An 18,726-nucleotide genomic window follows, 5' to 3' on the forward strand; every position below is an offset into this window, starting at 1 on the left:
GCTCAATTGGGGTTGAGTCGACCTCTGGGAGGCCCAGGACCGGTTCAGATAATCGTCACTGAGTGTTGGCCGTGAGCGGGAATCGAACTCGGGTGGCGGGTTCGTAGGGCAGCGCCCTAACCACTAGAGCAATACACACAAAGACACAAGGTTCTATCTCACCACTATTTAAAAAAAATATATATATCATATGATGTAACTAACTTAAACATATAGCATCATAATAAAGACGTAAATATGAAAAGCAATGAAATGTATATCCGTCGGCCTTAACTGCCTTATGGACCAATATTTTCCCATTGAATAAATGAGTATTTTGGCTTTATTGCTAATAATAGCAGGAGATGGATAATTCGATGGTGATCAATGTTTCCTCGTTTTCGCGGCAGCAACGTGGCAGGGCCCAGAAACACCAATCGTCTTAGGGCGCGACACTCGAAGCGCCGAAAAATTAAAGTTCATATACATTTTACCCAAAATATATAATTCGGGACATATAATACCACATTCAAATCCATTAGCCTGTGAGCCTTCTCGCCTGAACGCGTCCAGCAGTGCGCTGCCCTTCCTACTGCATTGTATTGTCTTAATCTTGATTTGTAGCTTTCGTGACTGCAGGAATCCATACTCTTTGGATCTTTCGGTATAGTCACGTAGGTATAAAATAATTATTGTATTGTTACTCCACCGTTGTTTTAATATCGTCACGGATCACATTTTGTGTACCCCCGCTGCTGGATGGGGTCCTCCGCACGCCGTGCATATCCGTGAGGGGTGATTTGACCGTACTTCGCCACGCTGATCAACGCGGGTTGGTGAAGATGGGGGAGCATAGGATGTACAGTACAACCATTGGTGTTCCCCCCACTGCCCTCTGCTGGTTGACAACACCTGAATTGTTGTGTTGGTTTCATCGTGAAGACGAAGAAAAATTAATGTGTCTCTCTGTCATCACGCGGCTGGTTTAATGTTGTTGGCGTGTTGGTGTTGGTCTGGGCATCTACGAAAGACAAAGTCTCGTTTTTAACATGAGTCCTTCAATATTCAGCTCTTGTCCTACGGTGACCTCTGTGCACGGGCCGTGACCCCCACCCCACCCCCCTCCACAACCCCCCCCCCCACAAGCCCCCCCCCACCCCCACACGAGGCCATTCATTGAGCGCTGTTAAATTCAGGAGAGGGGTTTCACGAGAGGTGGTCATGACGACCACAGCTTTCAACAAACCGCAGTCTCAAAAGGGGAAAAATAGAGACAGAGACAAAGACCCCCCGTGTAGCCTTAACAGGCCGTGGGGGCAAGTGCTGTTAGCGAGCACCTATAAAGGCCGACACGGCACACGAGAGGGGTGGGTGGCCAGCACCACACCCGGCCGCCTTTGTCTCCCCAGTGGCGATAATTACACACTGCACCAGGTACTCATTTGAGGCTGAGTCGACCTAGGGGACGCCTAGGACCTGTTCAGATAATCGTCACTGGTGTTGGTTGGGTCGATAGGTTCATAGCGCAGCGCGCTAACCGCTACACTACCGATACACACAGAAAGACGAAGAGATACAAAGACAAATATACAGACATGTATACACATACATCTACACCGATACAAAGACAGAAATACAGATATATACATAGTCATACACAGATACAAGACGCCTACATACACACATAGACATACATACACAGATATAAAATAAATACAAAGAGGCAAATCGACATATGCAAGCATACAGAGGGACACATCCATAGACATTGGTAAATATGTACAGACACACCGAAACATGTCCTCATACTAAGATATTCCCGTACAACTTTTGGGGAAAGGGCTGTTAGCGAGCAACTACGAAGGCCGGAACTGGACGACTGACACACAAACCCCTGCTATCCTCTACTCACACACTCTCCTAAACACACACACGCACACCTCCTATCCACTACACACATTCTCTCCTAAACACACACACACACGCACACTTTCACCAACCCCTCTCCCCTCCCCTACACACACACTCCAAAAACATACACACACACAAATTCCACCCCAAACAAACCCAGAGAACGTGTTCACGATTTCCCGCACCCCTCCATCTCCCCACTCTCTGTCTTGTCCGTCTCTCTCCCCCTCTCTCTCTAACTGATCCGATCAGCCTCAACGGAGGTCTCGCCTGCATGAGCTCACGAACGACGGGGACTCTCTTAACGCGCGAGGGGGTTGCGTGCAAGGGGCGCGGGAGCGACTGATGAGCCGGCAGCGGTGGCGGAGAGAGGGGAAGGCAGCGCCGAGAGGAGAGACGGAAGGGAAGAGAGGACGGCAATGGCTGAGCTGGGACGTGGAGCCATCGGTATGTGCCCGTAACGGTGGCGAGATGTTGACTACCTCGCCTGGTATGTAAGGAGGTCGTGGGTTCGATCCCGTCGCGATCGTGACGCCTGCCGTATATTTGGAACTTGCATGTTCTCGTGGTTCGCGTGGATATATTTTTTTCCTCCCCTCCGGCTCCCCCGCGGTGTTTGCCTCCACATTTCGAAACGTTGCGCTTCGAGTATTTGGCCGCTCAAAATAGCCGCGCGATGGGCCACTTCGTTTGAGCTATCATTTGTGATAGCCCAGGTCACCTTCTGAATGAAAGAGCTGCGTAGTCTATAGCCCAGTGGGCCTTACCTGGTCAAAACTTCCAAAAGGAATTTCGTTTGCTTGGGTTGTCGGATCACGCTGAGATGGGAGGCGCGTCCACATGCGGGCAGTACGGAAAGTAGGAGAGGCGCCGCTGTTTGTTTCGAGTGTTGCCCACACACGCGTGTGTGTGTGTCTGAAGGGGGAGGGTGTGGAGGGGTGGTGGGGGGGGGGGACTGATTTCTCCCGACACTCTCGGTCTCATCCGAAACGCAAAATAAGTGGTGGAACCTCCCCCGTCAGGATCCTCCTAACAACGAGTCTTGAACCTCAGAGAGAGGTCTACTCTCTCTCTCTCTCTTGCGATACACCGCAATGGCGGGTGCAGAGGTGGCTGTTAGTGCGCTGCGGCGATGCAAGCCCGACGTTATAAGTTCGACCCTCCGGGCCGCGGCTAACGGCGAGTTATATCCGAACCACGAGCCTGCACTGAGCAGTGTGGTCAAGTGTTGCTCGCTGTTGACGCACTTATGGTCCACTGATCGACGAGGGGCACGCTGGGAGGCTGTCATCCAGCAGTAGATTGAGAGAAAAAAAAGGGGCTTTGGTTTCTTGTCGGACTGTACCACATGTACACATTTGTTGAAGCGCTCACGAGTTACGGACTCACTCAGGGACAGATAGTATTCAGACCTGTCTTAGTGGCATGAACGGGGGGACACTTTGAATTGATGTACAACTTCCAATGTCATATTTTGTGCGCATCGATAATAATTAAAGTAAAATCACAACTCGTTCCAAGGTCATCCGTGGGGAGTTGTGATCGATCGCCATCAAATAACAGTTATCATATACAGGTGCGTCGTTTCTGTCTGGCTTTGGTTGACGATGAAGATGCATCTTCTTTGGTTCTTTCGGTAAAGTCACGTAGAATGATAATAAAATAATAAATTGATAAAATAAAATAACACAATAATATTCTCACGACGTTTCGGCCACAACACAAGCCGTCTTCATCAGGTGAAGGGGGGCGAGACTGTCTGGTAGGACAGCGCTGGAGTGAAAGAGCCACGTTCAGATACGGCCTTTAAGCTGTGTGAGTGGAAACAAAGCGCCTTAGAGTCGCGGCATCTCTTCAGAAAGGTGAGAGACTCGATTAGTTGAGCCTTCTTATCCCGAAGTCTGTTGAATGATCTTAAGGATGTGTGGAATCCCTCCCCGTAGAGGCGGTTAAATTTCGATTTAAAGCTTTCGTGACTGCAATGATTCATCTTCTTTGGTTCTTTCGGTAAAGTCACGTAGAATGATAATAAAATAATAAATTGAGAATATGATTGTGTTATTTTATTTTATCAATTTATTATTTTATTATCATTCTACGTGACTTTACCGAAAGAACCAAAGAAGATGAATCATTGCAGTCACGAAAGCTTTAAATCGAAAGATGAAGATGCAATTCAAAATTAGAATATTTATACTGGAGGAATCCGATGAGCTACAGAGCTCTTTGTCACAGACGTCCAGTTGTTTCGGTGGAAAGTGAAACAATCATCCAGGCGCTCAAAAAAACCGAAGCCCTTGTAGTAAAAATTAGAAAATATATATTTTTTAAAACCTATGCTACATGGAGTAACTAGATTTCATCAAGAGAGTGGCACTTTACAAATTAAAACAGCAGTTCCGTGAAGAGCATATGCAACTCGCCAAGGCTAGCCGCAGCGAAATATATTTGAAAAAAAAAATGTTGTCATGGAAAATGATTTAAATGAATAAAGGCATATATATACATGTAGAAAGTATTAGCAACGTTAAGATGCGTCGATGACACAGTCATCGTGCTCCTTTCCCCGCCCACCCTTGGCAAACGATTTATTTATTTACGTGAAGCACGGCACTCCAAGTACTTCGTAGAAAGGCGTCTTACAAATGTAAATTTGAATGATTCATTATAACAAGTGATGAAAATTACCTTGAGGATGTGGTTGGAAGAACACAATTACGGTTGCAATGCGCATGGGCACGAGATAGATGCCGTACGAGCACAACACTAAGGGAAGCAAACAAAGCGTAAATAGTGCGCGCAGATGGAGACTCATGTGATGACACGCAGGCGAACAGGAGGAGCAGGATCTGGCGTTTTGGAAACCCGAAGATAGATCATGGAAAAGCAGCGCACTGATGTTGCCTGGAGAGGAACGTTATCGGAATATTTATCCTGGAGGAATCCGATGAGCTATAAAGCTCTTTTCCACAGATATCCAGTGCATGTTACCAGCTAGGACACGTGGATCAGACACGTGGATGTATTTATCCTGTAGGAATCCGATGAGCTATGAAGCTCTTTTTTTCACAGATGTCCAGTGGATGTTAATAGTTAGGACACGTGGATCTGAAACGCAGACAATGACGGAGAAAATGGAGCAAAACGCACGGTTGGCTACGTACGGTGTTAAAGAAGTTCAACATACACAAATATGGGCTTTAGAGATGTGCATGCTGGGAATTTCACTCAGAGACGAAGAACAGAACAGATGGAAGAACAAAAGCAAGCAACCTACTTACTGTACTGCAACATATAGGCCGCGGAGATGGGTGTCGTAGCGGTGTGACGATGTATGGATTAATGTCCATTAACACCCATTAATTAAACCACAATACACGCATCAAGTCGCCATGTATCATGTTCTTTTTTCAATTACAATGCGCTGAATTGCAACGTACCTCCTTGCGGCCGCTAGAGGCCGCTATATTCACGGCAATGTGCAACAACGTAGTTCCAACCTATACGTGATCCACCAACCCAATCTATGAGCTGAAATTGGCTGGACTGCAGGCGTGATGCACCATCACTAACTACCACCGCCGCCATCACCCACCGCCACCACCATCACCCACCGCCACCATCACCCACCACCCACCACCACGACCATCAATAACAACACCACACCCGACGGTGTTGACATAAGAGCGTCACTTATGCGATGCAATTGAATGAGATCTCGGCAGCCTGGGTGAGCCTGGGACCACAGGGCATAGAGGGGTGGGGGGGGATCTCACGTTTTGAAGAGCACTCGAGTCTGGGTGCGGTATAAATCAGGCGAGAGTGCTCGTATTAGGTGCAGTCCAGTCCAGCCGACCGAACAAAGGAAATTTACAAGCCGTCAAGCCAGTATGTAACGCGAGCCTCTGCTCGTTTTGCTCATTTTCCGCATGTACAAATAGACGCACGTGCGCTGGTATGCAGTGGAGTAGTATCACGGGTTTTTTTGTCTTAACAAAAAATGTTCAATTATAACGTATGTTATTAACAATCTTGCCCGAAAGCCGAACAGATGTGGGCGTCGATGTTGGTGAGCCGTGTGGTATCAGAGTTGATTGGTTTTGGGATTTTGTGGTTTTCGGGAAATCATCGTGAGTGATCACGGACAGATGGAGAGACATGGACGTGATTAATTTCCTGGTTCGCAGCAATATGTATCCTCGTGGCTTTGTTGATAGCGTACATTATAAATGTTGGGATCTTGGCAATGCAATAAAGGCAAGGCCCAATCGTGCTGATGAGACTCGAGAGAAGTCGAAGCCAGCCCTGGGATTGTGGCAAAAAAGTATTCTGCTGAGCACATTGATAATGGAATTAAATGTTGCATTTTATATATATGTTTACTTATTACAGAATATAAGTATATCTTTGTTAAATCCATAGTATGCATGGTGGGGTTTCTCCAGGTACTCCAGTTTAATCTCACATGAAGACAAATACTCATAAATAGCATTGGTCAAATGTCCCCAATGTGGTAGGACCCTACAGGAAAAAACGTTATTTTGATTCAGCAAGGCTTTTCTATATACACAAAGGACATTATTGTTAGGAAGGCTCAGTGCACTCAATGTGAAATGAGTGGCACGTAAACACTTTGATGTGATTTCACAAAAACGCAATGATACTGTAATAGAGGGCTACTTAAATGAAGCGTAGCATATAATTACCATTGCCGGGTTATTGTTTATCTGGCTGAATGCCGGGCTCGCAAATCCGGCATTGACCCAGCCCATTGCCTTTCAAAAGTGAACAGCAAATTCCCAATGAGTTAAGTGTTGGTGTGTGTCAGGAGGCTGCATCCAGCAGTAAGTAGCTCATGGCTGATGATGACGACGATAAGGGTGAAGTTTAATGGACGTTTACGCCGGACCGCGAGAAATTGGAATGGATTGGGGAAGCCATTGTCCAGCAGAAGACGATTTCCGTTGTGGTATTCATATTGCCGAGTCAAAGGCTCGCACGACAGCAGGGCCGCGTTTTTCTCTAAATGTGCTCCTTGGGGTTGTGAGTGACAGATCCAGCGAGGGACGGGGTGGTGCTGGCGGAGAGGACGGTACCCCGGCCACTTCCACCCGGCAGCCGCCACAGGTGACCACAGCTTTCTGATTGCTCCCAACGCAGCCGAAGGCCGACCCTTGCTTGGCGAGGTCGTACAAAATGTCCCCACCACGGTGGCGAGATATTAACAACCTCCCCTGGTATACAGGAGGTTGTGGGTTCAATCCTGGCCCTGACGCCTGGATACGTGGAGAGCATGCTCTCCCCGTGGTCACGTGGATTGTTCTCTGGGTCCTCCAGGTTTTCCCTCCGCATTCAGAATCAAAATGCGTTGAGTATTTGGCAGTTATACATTTTCACGCGATAACGCACTTTGTTGAGCTATCATTTGTGGCGAGGTCGTTTCCGAAAATAACGCTGTAGCTCAGTGGGCCTTACCTGGTAAAATAAAAAATAATTTAGTTTAGTTTTCCATAGCAGAGATGCCAAATTATAACTGTGTTGAGGTTTTGTTGTTTTTTGTGCCCATGTCAACTGGGCCACCTTGCTAACTGGACCACCGTGACCCACGGCCACCTGCAAGGGAGTTCAGCTTCGGGGCCCTCTCGCTGGGCGAGCCCCTGCCACCCATCGCCTCCGCCTCCCCGGGATTGAGCCGCACAGCCCCGGCCAGCCCGGCCACCTCCACGCGCCTCCCGGCCAACCGGCCCAAGTCGGCAGTGGCCCGCAGACCGCCCAGCGGCGCCATCACCACCGTCATCACCGTGTCGCCCAGGAACCCGCCACCGCCCATGGTGATGGGGTGAGAGGAGGATCGTCGTCGTCCGCCCCCCCCCCCCCCTCGTGAGGGTTGTAGGGTTATCAACCCTATATTGAGCAGGGGATCACTGAACATGACCAGTGTTAAGCCTATAGGTTCTCCATTCGCACATGGTTACTACGTTCAGTGCCGGACTAAGCTAGTGCGGGGCCTGTAGCAAATATTATAAAGGGGCCCTAAACAAAAAAAAAACACGTAAATATTCAAATACAACATTTTTACTTGCATAGTAAAGTAATTGTATTATTTCATTTACTATACAGGCAGACAATACGACAAATCGCTAACCTTAAACACCCAGTCGTTTATAAAAGTTGCAGGCAGTATAGTACTATAGTAATAGAGCAAGTGCAGAATCACTGGACCTGAATTGATAGCTTGAGAGCATTTCGCGCGGGGCCCTTGAAAGTGCGGGGGGCCCGTAGCATTTGTAGCTACTTTTGCGACTAGGATAATCCGGCACTGACTACGTTAAGCCTATGGGTCCAGTGTTAAAGTCCATGGGCCCAATGTTCGTCCGGAGTCCTCAAGTAAATTTCCAACCATCACTGCATCAATGCTCTTGCACACACACACACAAAACTATGAAATAACACTGCTAAAGTGAATTATTATTGTGTTATACTGCTTTGAACCCAAATTGTTAAAGCAAGTGAAATGCATATTGTATGCTGATTTTTTAAAAAAAAAAATAATCAAAGCTATCATTGATAGTATAATTGATAGTCTGTGGTCGTTGATGGATCAGTGGTAATTGGTCTCTATTATTGCCTGGCTATGATGAGGGTCACGGTGTTCAAGCCAAAAGCCCCAGGCCGGTTCACCTTGCTGTGCTAAGGTCCCCGCTACGGCGTGCAATTACGGCACTTTACACACCAAGGACATCGCGCGAACACCACTTGTGAGCAAATTACCAAAGGTGCACACGCACACAAACACACGGCTGAACAAGCTGACATGACCTTGGACCAGGGACTGTTTCGGGCGATCGGCGGCAGTGAAATTTGGCAACGCGCTTGCGCACCTCCGACTGGCACGGTCGGCTACGCACGTTGAGAAATAAGTTCAACAAAGCGATGCTGAACGACGATCAAGCAGTTATGTCTCGATGATCTGTGAGCGGATTTAAACGGTGTTGCGAATTAAACGCGCTCGAGACAGGGCAAAATAAAGATACTTGACACGCGCGCCGGTTTATGATTAGCTGCTTCTCGCTCGTAGAGTCGTCGGTGACCGTCTGCAAAGATTTACAAGTAAATGGATTTCTTAAATAAGCAATATAATGGGCACATTCGACATCATCACGCCCCATTTCTACGTGAACATATACAGGGTGGGCCAAAAGTCAGGACACGTAAGGTTATATTTATTTGAGCTAATCACACAGGGGTGATGCCATTCATTTAACCAAATGTTCAAACCGACTTTCCCATAACATAAATGCATGCATGAATTATCTTTTGAAATTAAATTTGGATTATATATATTTTTTAAATATTACAAGTGTAAGCTTTGAACATTCATCAATTGTATTTAGTCTCAACTCATTAATTCGGGATTCTTGGTCGAGTTTTGTAAATTGAGGTCCCCCCCACCCCGCCACAGGAAGGAGAACAGCAATATATATGAATGATAACAGATACAAATATTAACTTAAAGAATAAACGATAAAAAATGTTTCATGCGAGTGTTAGATAAATGAAATAGCCCTGTCTCCTGACTTTCGGGCTACCCTGTATTATGTTTTCATAGCCTAATTAACGTACGTTTTCATGCAACAAATAAGTTGTTTGTTTGGCAGGTATTAATGAAAGCATAGTTTATGTTTTAGTTCTGGAATTGTATTAAATTTTAGTGCGACGTCTCATTGACCAATATGGAGTTATTGTTCCACTTATTGTTAAACAGTTTTAGGCATGGATACTTTTGATAACATTTCAAGTAGATGTCTCCTAGCAATTGTAAGTAGGCACTTAAGTTTTATTAATACACGAGCGTTCAACAATATAGCAATGTGTGTAAACAATATATGTAAACACAGGGTTATACTTTGCACGCAACACATTTAAAACAACCTCCGTATCACGGTCGCTACGCTTCAACGGCAATCCATTCCCATTTTCAACATCAGTTTGAACTTTCAGTTGAAATTTGTATTCTAGTTCTGCCAAAAAATCACGTCTCATTCCTAGTTGCCTGCCATTCACAAAATGCTTTCAATTGTGGTCCCACTTGTTCCCACTTGACGATAATAACGCTGTGCGGGACCCTGCTGAGAGAAGTTTGAGACTCGACGACACGTTTCTTGAATAGCCCTTCCGTGCGTCACGTCCACCGCGGTGGACCGTTATGCAATTATACGAAGCGATATCAACGCATTCGACTCCTGGTTGATTTCCACACGAAGGACCTCGTTAAACAAAAAGACTGGTGAAACAAAAGTATTGGTTAAACAACAGGAGCGGTGTTGCTCATACGTAACAGGGATACATCAATGACGTTGTCACCTTTTTATATTCTTAGCTCTTTCGGTAAAGTCACGTTGAAGGGAAACAATAAAATAATAAAAAATATATAAAACAATAAAAATTCTCACGACGTTTCGACCATAACACAAACGGTCACCGCACCGTTTTACAACACGTGGCAGCACGGCCGCCAGCGAGACCAATAACATCCGCGGGACTGCCGTTACAGCCGCAGTTACACGCAGTTCCCGGACGGCACGGGCACCCCGCAGGCGTGGCGGGAGGTGCGGGCGGTGCACAACTTCCCCAGGGACGCGCCCGCGCCCATCGAGTCCCAGCCCAAGCGATCGGGCAACGGCGGCGGCGGCGGCGGCGCCAACGCCAACATCGTGGTCGCCGCCAGCCGGGTGCAGGTGGTGCGCGAGGGCCGGCGGGGCCAAGACGTGGGCATCGCCATTCCCGTGTGGCCCAAGCCCGGAGGCAGGGTATCGGCGATCCGGCCGGACCCCCGCGGCAACACCCAGCCTCAGCGCCAGCACGGCGCCGCCGCGGAACGGCCGCCGCTCAGCCCGCTCGCCTCCTGCTGCGCCCGCATCTGGCACTACGACGACGGGCACCGCTGGTATTCGTTCCGCGGCAAGGGCGTGGGCTGGCTGTGCGTGCTGCTGCCGGCGTTGCTGGTGGCCGGCCCCGTGGTGCAGGCGCTCAAGCTGATGCAGCTCAACGGGCGCTGCGAGCGGTGCTGGGCGCGGTGCTGGGCGCGGGACCCGCTCTACGACTGGTTCAGCTGGCGCGACAAGGGCCCCGGTTGGCGTGCCATGCTGGCGCCGCTGTACGCCCTGCTGTGCCCGCTCGTAGTCGTCTTCGTCATCTTCACCGTGCTGTCGCTGGCGTTCTGCGATTCGGGGACGGCGGGTGCCGACGTGGAGGCGGGCGGAGGTGTTGGTGGCGACGGCGGCGTGGGAGGGAGCACGATGCCCAACGGTCGACCGGATGCATCCAAGCCTCACGGCAAACAAGCAGCAGCGCGCGAGCCAGCCTGGTGACCGCTGGCGCTCGCAACGCTCACGACAATAGCGGCGTGAAAAGCAGACACGTCTGCGGAAGCTCACACCGAAGAAAAACTGCAAACGAATGTAAAGCGATGAGTTGCGTCGACTGTTTTCTGAAGATGCAATGCTGCAAGGTTTTATGCGAAAGTGCTCGATCATAACCTCTCCCTGAAAATGAGTCAACACCGAGTTGAGAATTTTTTTTTAAGGGAAATAAATTATGCAGAGAGGGGGATGGTATGTATTGAAAACATGAAAAGGCAAAATACTCTTTAAAACATAATGCAATAGAGACAATGACAAATACGTAGAGGTTGTTACACTGACAAACTTCACGTGAAGTTGTTTTATGTGAATTTTTAAAAAGAAACCAATCAAAGCAATTGTATGCACGTATGCGTGTTGCTGTAGTATCAGGGAGTGGCAGTGTAGCGGTTAGCGCGCTGCGCTACGAACCCGGCAATCCGGGTTCGATTTCCACTCACGGTCAACACCCAATGATAATTATCTCAAACGGTCCTGTGCCTCCCCTAGGTCGACTCAGCCTCCAATGAGTACCTGGTGCGGTGTGTAAACATCACCACTAGGGAGACAAAGGCAGCCCGGGCGTGGTGCTGGCCACCCACCCCCTCGTGTGCCATGCCGGGCTTCATAAATGCTCGCTAACAGAAATTGCCCCAACAGTCTGTTACGGCAACACGGGGGGGATCTTTTGTCTTTTGCTGTAGTTCACGCAACCCAGGTCTACACCGCACTGTTTGCTGTGCCGCTAGCAGTCATACAGTTGTTTGGAAACAATGCGCAGTAATGGAAAAGTGTGCGGGGAAACGACACGAATTGCCAGCACGGCACGTTGATGCGAAATGAGGAACAATGTGAAGGTGCCCACATGGCACGTTGATGCGAAATGAGGAGCAATGTGAAGGTGCCCACTGAAGTGTCCAATTGCCTCAATGTCAATTGGACAATGGCCCCAAAAGGCAATTTCCTGAAGCGCCTGTGATGTCATGAGGCTAATTAAAGTGCGCATTTAGCGAAGGGAAATAAAGCTTCGACAGAAAGGTCACCCTTCTACATTTTCAAAGCGCATGCTGTTTAGCACTCGAACGAGGTCTGTTTGGCACGACATCCGTACCCGCACATTTGGCTTCATTCTCTTTTAAGCACTTGAGTCCACAATTACACTTGGGTGCATCCCAACCAGGGCAACCGTGGTCTAAGACAGCTTCTCCGGCTCATGAATACTAAACAAGACTGCGATTGCCAGTTCATCTATTGGAGGCACATGGAGAGGCATTTTGACTACATAAGAAAACTATATTTGCAAAACTCTGTATTTTTTTATATGTAAAAAAAACCTAAATTCACCTGGCTACTTCTCCAGACCAGGTTTGAAAAAAAAAGAGCTCACTGCCTTGGGTGGCTAGACTACTTGTTGTAAGACATGTTAGAAATATTCTCAAGGTAGTTCATTTGGCTAGGTCTCCTAAACTGCCAGTAGTCTCTCGTGCCCTCTCAACCCACGACACATTATGTTTTACCACATCCACCAATCTATTCCCACTCAATTGCAAGTCATGTCTACGGTGCACTATTTTAAGATTGGTAAAACTATGAACGGAAATATGGCCCCAAGTGAGCCATGGGGAAATTCAGCAACAGTGTACTTCGACGAAATCACGTTCGCATAAAGAGAAATTTGGAGCCATCTGGGCAGCGGCCATTTCACCTTCTACATTTGAGAATGCTGATTAGGGAAACGTTGTTTATAGAAGGGCAACGCTGGGATTCTAAACCAGATGTAAATTTCCTGACTCCATGCTCATACCCTACAGGGACTACAGAGACTATTTCTAATGTATTCTCAGGATGCATAAATTAAGACTCCAACTCTGCGGAGAACAAATTTTGCATTATACCCTCAACTTGCAATGTGTAAATGAATTAGTGCACAATTTATGTAGCAATGCAAGCAACTCCATACTGACACATCTTTGGTAATGTTTGCATGTGCCAAGAAGCTGAGACTTGTAACATGTTACCTTTGGGACAAATGCAAAAGACAATGCATGACTTGCCATCATCTCTCATTTATTAATGGTTACGGTACAATATCACCTTTAACAAGGGAACTGAGTATACGTTAAAATGGAAACTACAATTTGAACTTATCTCTGCACTTTTTGGTATCGTAGATAATCAACTGAACTAAGCCCCCACCTAGTGTTTTTATCTTCAAAACACAACAGCAACTGTTTGCAAGCCGAATGAAAATATGGTCCCATACGATAGCAAAGTCAAAGTTCAAATATGGTATAGTTTTAGCGACGGCACACAATCACAGGTTTTTAATTTAAAAATGAGCGTTTTTTTTTATTTAACGGTTCAAAAAATATAAAGAACTCACCTTAATAAACACAAGTTTACGAGAACAAAAACAACGGTAGCACATCGAAAGCAACAAAACGGCTACAAATGTAAAGTGCTTTAAATAAAATGTAACAAGCGGAACCTTACTGTGGCACACCCCAATATCACTCGCATGATTTTCTCAGTTTTCAGTATTAACGCGGTCTTGTGTTTTTTTTTAAGAAATTGAAATAAATATCAACCATATATACAAACAACTCTGTAAGGAATCACGTGTGAAATTGCGTGTTTTTTTTGTTTTTTAAAAATAAAATAAAAAATACTTCTGAACAACTTCTCTTTGCAAGGTCCCGTGTACATGCACTCGTGTATTTACGCGGCGTTACACACACACAAAAACCCAACCCTGTCAGAAGTGGCAGCGAGGCCTGAACAGTACTGTCGCATACAAGTTCTGAACGCACAGTGATTGGTGATGATACTTTGCCCTGTCATTTGCACCAAGGTCAACAGAGTTAATCGTTCTGCTTGAGGTGAATAGCGCGAGGCGCAGTTGAAGCTCTTCGTGCTGTTATTTCTTATTGAAAATAACATGCATTTCACTTGCTCTGCCCGTCACACTTAATAGCTGCCATTCCCACAGCGGTCGCCTGGATTCCTGTTAAACTTATAGGTTATTTGCTGATGAGACATACATCCCCGAGACCGTATCTATAGCACTGAGTTTATGAATATCCCCCGAATACAGACTCCCCGAACAAACTGCACTCAAACGCAGCGACAGCCGCAGCTTCGTCACGGTCAACTTAAGCTGCGTGTTTGCACCGATAAAAACACAACGTCTAGTAGGGTCAGGCTTACGTAACATCACTCTACCCCCTAGCCCATTTTCCCGGCGCCGCCTTGCGGCCCTAAGCAGGCCTCTCGTGCACGCACCAGCGAGCGGCCCCTCTCCATCATGGGCGTTGGCAACGCTGGCGGCACTGGCGGCGCTGACGGCGCTGGGGTCAGAGCTCGGTGCGCGAGTCGGCGTTCTGGAACATGAGGATGGAGTTGTAGATCTTGAGGGCAGGCCCCAACTTGATGGCCATTATCTTCACCAGGTCGCACTGAGTTAGCAGCAGGAAGGCGGGCCCGTCAATCTGCTGCTGGCACGGGGGGGGGGGGGAAACAGGAGTCACTCAAGATAACCAATGCATAAGGGGCTACACCGTTTTCACACACGCAGTGCTGGTTTTGCTAAGTCATCATCGGCCATGATCAGTTCAATGCCACATGAAGAAAACAACCACCATTCGCCACTAAGTGGTGGTGACGTCACCACGGCGCTTATGCCAGGCTATGTGCACGTTGAGGCCACGTGAAGTGTCGAACGCCCCCTGTCCGGCAAAACAACCCCCTACCTCCTCATTGGTGCCGGACAGTAACGCTGTGGTGAGCAGTGTAGTGGGGGGAGGGCCAATTTCGATTGGCCCATCCCCCTCATGGCGTTCGTAGCCACCACAATGGCTAAATGGGGGCTCTGGACGGGTGCGAGGGGTTGATAACCCCTCCACCTTCAAATAAATTACGATACCGTGGAAAAAAAACATGAAGATACACACATGAAGACATACAGTTGGCTACGTACGGTGCTAAAGAAGTTCCACATACATATGTATCTCACGTTAGAATATCTGCATCTGCTCAGAAAATCCAGTATGGTACGCTTGACAACGTTTAAGACAGCTGTGATAATTCCTTACAATTTACCAAGAGCTCGCTGCTGCAATGATCTACATACAAACATTTTGGAAATAAGAGCGTAAAAAAAATTCAACGTTAATACTTACTGACCCTTGTTCAACACAAAATTAAATAGTACAAATTATATAATGCAAAGCCTATAGCACCTAGCAGTTCACAAGCATTATTTCAAGCAAGCCTAACTGTTGATAAAGACACTTATCAATGGTCTAGAGTTTGATTGTACTGAATCAATGCTGATGAATTATGCACTCTCAAAGGGCTGTGTGGCCACAATGGGTTGTGTAAAAAAATGCTTAGCTTTTGTGTGTGGAGAGATACAAGGACACATATTGTATGCTTATATATTGTTATTCACATTCTCCACGACGACGCTGTTCATTATTGAGTCTAAACATATACGAGGGCTATCAGGTTTTTCCAGGACACCCCTCAACTCTCAGATTCACAGCTACCAGTAGAACCCCGTGTTGTTCCAATTGAGCTCATGGTAAAACAAAAAAAATCCATCAGGGCAAGGCATTTCCGCAAGCACACAGAACACTCCACACATCTGCACGGTTGAGTATTGTACAATTTGCATGCAGTATTGTGCAATTTACATGCAGTATTGTGTAATTTGCATGCAGTGCCAATTGTTCATACTTAGCCAACTACTAAATCTGAACATAGAAAAAGCACAGTGGATGTCAAGAGTGTGTGTGGACTCACTTCATTCTGAAAGAACTTGGCTTGCTCATCACAACCCGGTAGGGCACTGATGAATTTGGCCACCTGCCGGAAGAGAACGCGGTTTTAAAAACGCTTCCGTCTTCCCTAATGCAATGCCGCGTGGATCTACAATGAGCAGCAGCTGCTGGGGGCCACCCCACAGGTTTCAACCGAGAGCCGTCTCTCATCACCCCCCCCTGCTGTTTCTTCTCTCTCGTTGATCGTCAACCACGTGAAGTCAGCCCCCTGGTGCCTTGTTTAAGCAGATAAAAAATGCAACCTTAATTTTGTTTATTTTCTTAGCAGGAAGGAATTTTGCATTGCTTAAGAATGTACATGTGGCGGTGCTGTATCGAAAGACAATTTTTTTGTATTATTATAAAGTAAGCTGCCAGCTCATTGGCCATAGTTATCACAATGGCAACAAAACACAAGAACTGTTCTCAAAAAGTAAATTACAAACACAATGAAAGCAGCTTTTCAAAGTATACAGAAAATGTCATATGAGTGTCATGTTTCACACCTGCTAGGCATCTAAGTTGCACATGTGTAATGCATCTAGATGCTTCCTGGATGCAATGGTGTTCCATTGAATGTAACAAACATGGGGAAAGTGGATTTTTTTCCAAAAGGGACTGATCTTTTTCATCGGGCTTGTACCTTTTGCATTGCCTGTGGGTTAGTGACCCCACTTATTTTTTTGTTTTGCTATCTGCTCCGGCTTTACTGAATATTCGGAAAATATGCAATATTCAGCCGAATATCTGTGAACGGCCGCCCAAAAGATGTTCACAGAAAGTCTGAAAAATCCTTTAATGCACAACAGGGGTGCAATTTCCTATACCCTGCTAACAGATTGGTGTTTGTCACATGGCAGAAAAAACTATTTTAATTCCCAAAGCTTGAATGGAGCCAAATTAAGTGAAACAAATCTTTAATATGATGGTTTGTTTGTGTAGTCATTGGTAGTTGAGCTGAGACAATTTACTCACTGCACTTGAGAACCGAATTTAATTTCAGGCGGCTGAAACTGGTTTCAAATCCCTGCATTCTGACAAGGCCGGCCACGTCCAGAAAGGGATTCTGAAATAAGTCTGTTTGGAGCTTCTAGTGTAACTCCCTCTGGGTCCTCTGATTTCCTTCCCATATGCTGAACACTCACGAACAGCGTTGTCCAAATAACCCAATGCAGGACCGTCCAAAAAATGAGTCTCGAGACTCAGTATGGGCTTTCCTGGGTAAACAACTGGCATTGTGGCATCACACACGCACGCACCTCATCCACCCCCCACTTGGACACGTGGCAGGCCGTGATGCCGGCCACCTGCGGTAGAATCTGGCAGTGCTGCTCCCAGAAGAGAGGCAGAGAGCGCGCCGGGTTGGGCGACAGGGCAGACAGGAACATGGATTGCTGCAGAATCCCGGCGTCCAGCTCTGCGAGGCGTGGAACACACGGACAGTCGCACGTAGCCAACCGTGCTAATCGGAGGTGCGAGGGAAGGACAGCAAACACTGACGCAGCTGCGCCACTCTTATGTGCACGCCCAGGTGCGTGTTCACTTCTCCCCTGTTGATAAAATGTGTTTCGTCCCAAATTTACCGTAACATGGTCGAGAGGTATAATCATGCCTCGACACACTCATTCATATAAACTAAGGTCGAGATAATAAAAATAATAATAATAATGTAATATTATGCAGCCCTTTGTCAATCCACGACTGGATGAAGGCTTCCTTACACATTGTGCTGGTCACGGGAGGCTTATTTGGCCATACTTCATACTGGTCGGTCAGTGCGTATTGAAGGGGGACAAGTCCTGATTCATAAATCACTTCCCACTAAATCAGATATGATTCTGGCTGGGAACACAACTCACTGTGGCCACCGGGTTCCTAGCACAATACGCTCACCACTGAGCCACCACTCCGATCCTAGCATGTGATATGTGCTTTTAACTAAATGTGTAATAAACGATGTTTATCGATTCATATAGTGTATTTAATGTGTTTGCATCACCCTCGCAGCCATTGGCAACTTATATTCACTACAATGTTGATGAATTGATTCACGGTAATAATTCATCGAATCACTGGGGCGGTAAACCATTACGTTAATGCCATATCCTTCCACTCTCAGCCCTTCAGCCTCCAACATCCCTTTTAAAACATCCCTAAAATAATTCCTCCTCTTTCCTTAGCTCTCGAATGGCACAAGCCTCCTCTATTTGTAGTGTCCTGAGATACGGTTGCAGTTCGATGCTTTTCAAAGCTAAATCATATTGACAGCAGCGTGTGCACTCTAAACAATAAAAGCCTTGTATCCTTTCAAATACTTTGCTAAAAATATTAAGGGAACGTGAGAGTGATTTTTCTCATCGTGAGCATGACGACCTCAGGATGTGTCATCAGCAATTCATGTCAGTAAAACAACATGGCATAAGAGACAAATGGGAAAATTATGAAAGGGATATCTGCAATGAATGACCAGCTGAGCTATGGGAGTTATCTATAATGCACCCTTTGCAGTTTCCACTACGACTGCTCACATGTATATACTTCAGATGAACTCTCTATTCATTACACAGGAATGTCATGTGGAGAGAAGTGGTGAACCCAGCAACCCAACTACCGAT

General features: G+C 46.8%; 2 protein-coding genes across 15 annotated transcripts in view; one reads left to right on the top strand and one right to left on the bottom strand.

The window, feature by feature from the left end:
- Nucleotides 1-1,185: 1,185 nt before the first annotated feature.
- LOC116952921 (uncharacterized) lies at nt 1,186-13,529 on the top strand. Its single transcript, XM_032972645.2, has 4 exons — nt 1,186-2,337; nt 6,945-7,017; nt 7,511-7,729; nt 10,445-13,529. The coding sequence occupies exons 1-4, from the start codon at nt 2,310-2,312 to the stop codon at nt 11,259-11,261; spliced, it is 1,137 nt and encodes a 378-aa protein (XP_032828536.1). The 5' UTR covers nt 1,186-2,309; the 3' UTR covers nt 11,262-13,529.
- The window catches only part of LOC116952925 (lethal(3)malignant brain tumor-like protein 4), a 32,473-nt gene continuing 27,088 nt past the window's right edge, over nt 13,342-18,726 (bottom strand). For 13 of the 14 annotated variants that reach the window (XM_076073501.1, XM_076073490.1, XM_076073500.1 and 10 more), the window contains 3 exons: nt 17,371-17,528; nt 16,095-16,157; nt 13,342-14,785 (listed from right to left, as the gene is read on the bottom strand). In XM_076073501.1, coding sequence (XP_075929616.1) covers nt 14,645-14,785; nt 16,095-16,157; nt 17,371-17,528 — 362 coding nt within the window. In that variant the 3' untranslated portion in view covers nt 13,342-14,644. The remainder of the gene's footprint in view (nt 14,786-16,094; nt 16,158-17,370; nt 17,529-18,726) is intronic. The other variant, XM_032972658.2, reaches the window with a different exon arrangement.

Source organism: Petromyzon marinus, chromosome 3 (assembly GCF_048934315.1).
Source record: "Petromyzon marinus isolate PM22_M1 ecotype Great Lakes invasive population chromosome 3, UKy_Petmar_22M1.pri1.0, whole genome shotgun sequence".
Classification (NCBI taxonomy): domain Eukaryota; kingdom Metazoa; phylum Chordata; class Hyperoartia; order Petromyzontiformes; family Petromyzontidae; genus Petromyzon; species Petromyzon marinus.